The 6,000-nt window shown below is 44.8% G+C and overlaps 1 protein-coding gene across 1 annotated transcript in view; it reads left to right on the top strand.

Moving 5' to 3' along the window:
• The first annotated feature begins 546 nt into the window (after nucleotides 1-546).
• UBASH3B (ubiquitin associated and SH3 domain containing B) overlaps nucleotides 547-6,000 on the top strand; it is a 97,724-nt gene continuing 92,270 nt past the window's right edge. The window contains exon 1 of the mRNA XM_065417189.1: nucleotides 547-710. Within this exon, the coding sequence (XP_065273261.1) occupies nucleotides 547-710 (164 nt within the window). The remainder of the gene's footprint in view (nucleotides 711-6,000) is intronic.

The following is a 6,000-nucleotide window of genomic DNA, read 5'->3' as shown; positions in this document are numbered from 1 at the left end:
CACAAACTGGCATACTGGGTTTGGGTCAAAAACAGCAGTGCTTGTTCAAAGCATTCAGCAACGCACACCGGTTAAATGTCTGCTGCCTGGTATAAAATCCACTGCAGCTTTAAGAGAGGGGAGGGTTTCCAGGAGAGGAAAAGGCAAAGCCTGCCCACAAGGGCTTCTTTTTGCCTTTCTGATCCATTCAGAAATTACTCATTGCAAATTCCTGACTTTTCAAGAGGAGGAAGTGCGATTGCATGGCTTTCATTTGCTGCACATGTGTGTCACAGAGTGGGAAAGAGACTTTTAAACTGGGGAGCTAGTCCAGCACCAGCGATGACTTTGTGAGAGCTGGGGTGGGGAGGGGGGGGGTTGCTTTACACCAGGAAGCTGTGCTGTATGTTTCCACGCTCAGCTGCTGAGACAGAGAGACACACAGCAATACAACAGCAGCCGCTTGCCTTGCTCGGTGTGTGGATCAGCTGTCTCGCTCTCTCTCTCTCTCTTTTTTTTTTTTTCTTTCTTTCCGGTGTGGTGTTTTGTGTGTCTTGCGATGGCTGAATGATGGCCCAGTACAACAACTCCACACCACACACCATGGCTGCCAAAGACGATCTCTACAGCAAAGTCACCCCCAGAAGAAACAGACAGCACCGAACGGGGACAATCAAACACGGGTCGTCTCTGGATATCCTTTTATCAATGGGATTTCCCAAAGCCAGGGCGTAAGTTGGGACATCTTTACTTCCCCCCTCCCTCCTTTGAGTCCCCCCCCCCCTTGTCTGTGATAAAGGCTAGCTGGTTAAAAGGGGGGGGGGGGGGGAGTTTGCAATTTCTGGTTTGCATGTTGATCCAGGATGGAAGGCGTGTGTCTATCTGGTGGCTATGCAGGAGAACGTGATGCGATGAGCCGCTGCCTGTGCTGGGTGCCTATCGCTAGGTAATGCAGGTGCGCCTCGCTCCAAATGGCCTTGGCCGATTTCATTTTTCGGAGGATGGGTTTGTTTAGGAAGCCGGGGGGGCTTTCGAGGAGAGGCTCCGCTCCGAGCTGCTGAACTGCAGAGGCAGAGCCCATCCACTGCAGTGGTTTGCAGGCTGGGGTGTCAATTTGCAGCGAGGTGGGAGTGGCGCGCGTGTATTGCATATTCATGGCCAGGGAAGCGAACTGGGGCTCGGGAAGGCAGGTGGAGAAAGTAGCATCCATTGCGTGGTTATTTTACGGCGACTGTTATTCGGGTGCAACGGGGCTGGGGTGCAACGGAAAAAAAAATAAGCTTATTCACAGGGCTGTGAAAACAGTGCCAGGCCTGGCCGCTGAATGGATGCGCCGAGCTACACTGGCCTGTATCCCTATCGTGGTGAGAAATTGCTTCGGAAGTTTTGGATGTCCAGCTAGACAGGAAACTGGACTTCAGCACTGTGCCGTTAGAAACCACATTCCTTAGCCATTCTTTTGACAATGGTTATTCCTCAGCAGTTATTTTAGCTCGTTCAATCACCTGAGCTCATTTCTGTAATCTACATGCCGGTGAACTCAATGGAAGCAGTGTTCAAACCCCCAAACCTTTGGAATCCAACGTCCTGTGTTTTTCTTGCACAATTTAGCAGTAATCTGTTGTAACATTTCTTTGCTGTGCTTAAAAGTCATTAGGCAGCAACCTAAAAATAATGTAATACTGACCTTCCCCAGCCCCCTTGTTAAAATGATGGCTACTGAGTGGGGTACTTTAGGCTGTAAAACAGACTAGGGGAATTTGGACGATTGCTTGATCTGCCTCGATTTGCCTTTTGTAGTTGAGATATCAGAACTCAGCCGGCTTCCGACTATTTTCTGTACAGTTTTTTATAGGTACACAGATACACATGATTTTGAGGACAGACATCATCTATGGATTCATATGGCCACCATGGCTTTCACTAGAACATACACACACTCAAAATCCAATGTGCGTTTTCCAGTTGTCCTACTTATGCTCTATATGTGTGTCAATGATCTATAGCCATATATAGAAAGTGGGATGTAGCATTTAAACAGGATGCTTGCAGATTGGCATACTGAGGAAGCAATGACTTAATGCACCCAGATTGGATGGAAATGCACTAGCATATTACTCAGCCTAGATGGGGGAAAGAAATGCTTGATATGAAAGATAAAAACAATTATTACCTCTATGACAGTGATGTCTAGTTTGACAGCCAGCTATTTTACCTTCGGCTGAGTACCTGGTTACCATGCAGTTCACATCCTTGCTTAATGAAAGCTTGCTTCATAGTTGCAGTACATAAAAATGAAACCAAAGCCTAGATAGACCAGCTGGGAGCGTTAAATACAAAGAACAGGTAGCAAAAATACCCCCGAACTTAAAGGTTAAGTATCATAAAGTATTTGGACTCAGGGGGGAAACCAGCTAGTTCTTTACATACAACAGGATACCATAATAGTATATTTAACTGATAAACTTTGTGCTGGAATTGGATGACTCAGTGTATAACATAGCTCTTGGCACTGTATCCCAGTCTGCTGATAATGTTGCAATTAAATGGTTATTAAAATGTCAGTAAGAAGCAAAACAAAAATAAAAGCAGACTGGTAATTGCTGCTGCCCGTGGTGGGCTATTCTGGAATAATCCACAGGTCAGTGGTCAGGATCCCAAAAGTGCAGGGTTTCTGAGCAGTACAGAGCACGTTGTCGGGGTGATTCCCACAAGATTGCTGCTTCCCAGAAGAAGCCTTTTATCCAAATGCGCATTTCTGTGCAAAGGGAGGAGACTAAGGCTGAGATTTTCATATTCAAGTTTCTAGGACTTCAATAGCTCAGACATAGGTTAGGGGGTTGATACAGGAGTGGGTGGGTGAGATTCTGTGGCCTGCGTCGTGCAGGTCGTCAGACTAGACGATCATAATGGTCCCTTCTGACCTTAAAGTCTATGATTCTATACCACATTATAAATGACGAACACAATAAAAATATATAAGGCTTAATATAATTGCCGTGGCTCTGGGTAGGTCAGTCGACCGATTGTACCTGGGACCGCTGGTTCTAAAAGCATGAACCTCTGCTGCCAAGCATTTAGTCAAAGCTGTAGCAGGCTCATCAACCTGTATAGGCAGGTCTGCACTTCGAGCTGGGGCTGCAATTCCCAGCTCGAGGAGACATATCCTCACTAGCCAGCTCTGGTTGAGCTAACACCCTACTGAGTGCAGCTGTGGGGATACAAGCGGCAGGCGTGACTAGCCACCTTGAGTATGTGCCCATCGGAGACAATAGGCCCATGCTGGGGGCACCCAGCTCGATAGTGTAGACATTCCCTATATGTGGCTCAGCCCTCACTGTAGGAGAACAGAGCGGGACACCGAGTGGGAATGAGTTCCATGGGCGACTGGTGTATTCAGGAGGTTCACAATGGATCCACGAGGCTTCCATCCCACTAGATCAACTCTGCCACTTCCCCTACCGTACATGACCCCACGTTCCCATGGAGAACACCGGGTTGAGCTCAGCACTGAACCATCCAGGGGGCCAAAGAGGAGGCAACATAGAAAGCTACACCACTTCCTGTCCCCCACCTCAGCAGAACCAAGAGGTTGTTGTTTTGTTTTGGCCCTCGGTAGCTATGGAGTACCAGCAGGAGTTAGAATATGGGTATTTATTACTTCACGATGAGCCTCAAATTAGAGGGACTCAGTCCAATTTCTACATAGTGAAATCCTCTCCTGTGTTCCAAACGTGTTTTCTGTGCTGTTAAAACATGTTTGCCTAGTAACAGACAGAGCAACATAGCAGCATTTCAGTAAAGAGGCTCCTATCCCTCCAGGGTTTGCACTAACGCTGGGAGAATACTGAAAAAAAAAAAAATAATTGGAGCCTGAAATAAATTCATTTCCCGCATGTGTGTGCCCCCATCGCGCTAGCTTTTTGCAAATAGTCTAGGCTGAAATTCATCCTTGTCCACAGGAACAGCACAAGGTCTGTGCATCACTTAAGCTCTTTGGGCTTTAATGGGACTTAAGGAGGATTCAAGTGGTGCTTTGAGCCTTGTGTTGACCTTCTGTGCAGGGATGAATTCCACCCCTAATGAACGTGTTTACCGATGGGAATGTTCCTTGACAGAGCAATTTTTAAGGGCATACTGGAAGAGAGTGAATTTCAAGTATGTAATCACGCTGGAGCCAATCGCATCCAGCCATGGAACAGAATATACTGGTACCAGGCCCACAAGCTACTTGGGGCAGGGACTTCATTTGTACAGCACTCAAGACAATGGCGTCTTGATCCTGGCTCGAGCCTCTGTGTGCGCCTGTAATACAAATATTCATAGTACCACATGTCTAATCAAAACCACTTCCATTTCAAATACTGAACACTCAGAAGCAAGCTGCAAACCAAGGGATTATTTGGTCAACAATTTTAAATAGCAAATTTGTTGAAGATCCCAATCTGTTCACTCGGTGAACAGTTAAAAAAAAAGAGGCATAATTAATTGAATAAGCAATCCCTTACAAATTACTCATCCAGATCTGCTTTTCTCTCTGCAGCGCTTATTTTTTCCCTTTTGAGTACTTATTTAACTGTTTGGGGGAGTAATGAGACAGAAGGCTTTTTGCATACTCTGGCTTTTAACAGATGAAATTCTGCATCCTGGCTTGAGCAATATCTTGAGTAATTAAATGGTCTAGTTCATGGGCTGCAGTTCCTAGGTTCAGCATTGGGACCTCTGAACAATTGTGTACATCTGTGCTGGAATGGATCCAAGAGGGAAGCATGGGGCTGGGCTGTGCAATTGAACACAGATACTGCAATTGAGTTAGCAGCTGTAGGGAAGGAACACTGGAAAAAGACTTCAGCAAACATTCATTTGGAGCCATATCCCACTATCATTCCACATGTGGAATTTTCATTGACTTCACTGCAAATTCTGCTCCAGGATTGAGGGATTGTTATTATTTTATTTGTATTACAGTAGTGCCTAAAAGCCCCGTTGTGTTAGGCATAGAATAGACACATAGTCAAAGACAGTCCCTGTCTCAAAGATCTTTACAGACTACAAAAATGGGAAGTATCGTTATCCCCATTTTACAGATGAGGAACTGAAGCACAGAGAAATTAAGTTACTTGCCGTGGCAGAACGAGAAATTGAACTCACATACCCGAGGCTCAGTCCAGTATCTTAATCACAAGACCATCCTTCTTCTCTACGAAAAAGAGAACCTGTCTCTTTAGGAAATGAATCCTGTCTTTGAATGCATTTCCTACCGTTTGCAGCATTGGTGCAGCTGTGTTGGTCTCAGGGTATGAGGGATAAGGGTGGCGCAATATCTTTTAGTGGACCAACTTCTCTTGATGAGATAAGCTTTCGAGCTACAAAGAGCTCTTCTTCAGATCTGATATAACCTCGCCCACTTTGTCTCTCACATATCTTAACGGGGTTTTTTCTTTTTGTTTTTTTTTGGTAAAAATAACGGAATGAAACCGATTGGAGGAAATGAGAAAGGTGAATAAAAAGAGAAATGGAGCAATCATTCAGATAGATTGGCTGTAATACACCATCTTTATTTTGTATAGTGCTTTTAATGCAATCTGTATTATGAAATGCATTACAGATTTAAATAATGTAGTTACAACATAAAATAATAAACAGAAGGAACTAAACAATCGGAGAAGGGAGGAAATAAAAATGTTCAGAGGAGAGCTGGAAATCTGGATGGTTGACTGGGCAGAGAGTTATAGGGAGATTGTACCATGCGTCTCAGAGAAGGCATTTGCACCAAGAATGACAAGAGTGTATGATGGGACAAATTAGATGTCTGTGGACAGAAGAAATATTAAAAGACAAAGAGTAAAAATTTTCAAAAGTGCCTAAGTCCCATTTTCAAACATGCCTTAGGAACTTAAGATCATAAGGGCCAGATTTTCAAAGGAATTTAGGTGTCTAAAGATGCAGATGGGCACCTAGTGGAATTTTCAAAAGCGCCAAAGCAGGTTAGGTGTCTAACTCCCATGGACTTTAGTCCTT

The sequence above is a fragment of the Emys orbicularis genome, chromosome 15, assembly GCF_028017835.1.
Source record: "Emys orbicularis isolate rEmyOrb1 chromosome 15, rEmyOrb1.hap1, whole genome shotgun sequence".
Lineage (NCBI taxonomy): Eukaryota > Metazoa > Chordata > Testudines > Emydidae > Emys > Emys orbicularis.
This window is presented reverse-complemented; position numbering and strand designations above follow the sequence as displayed.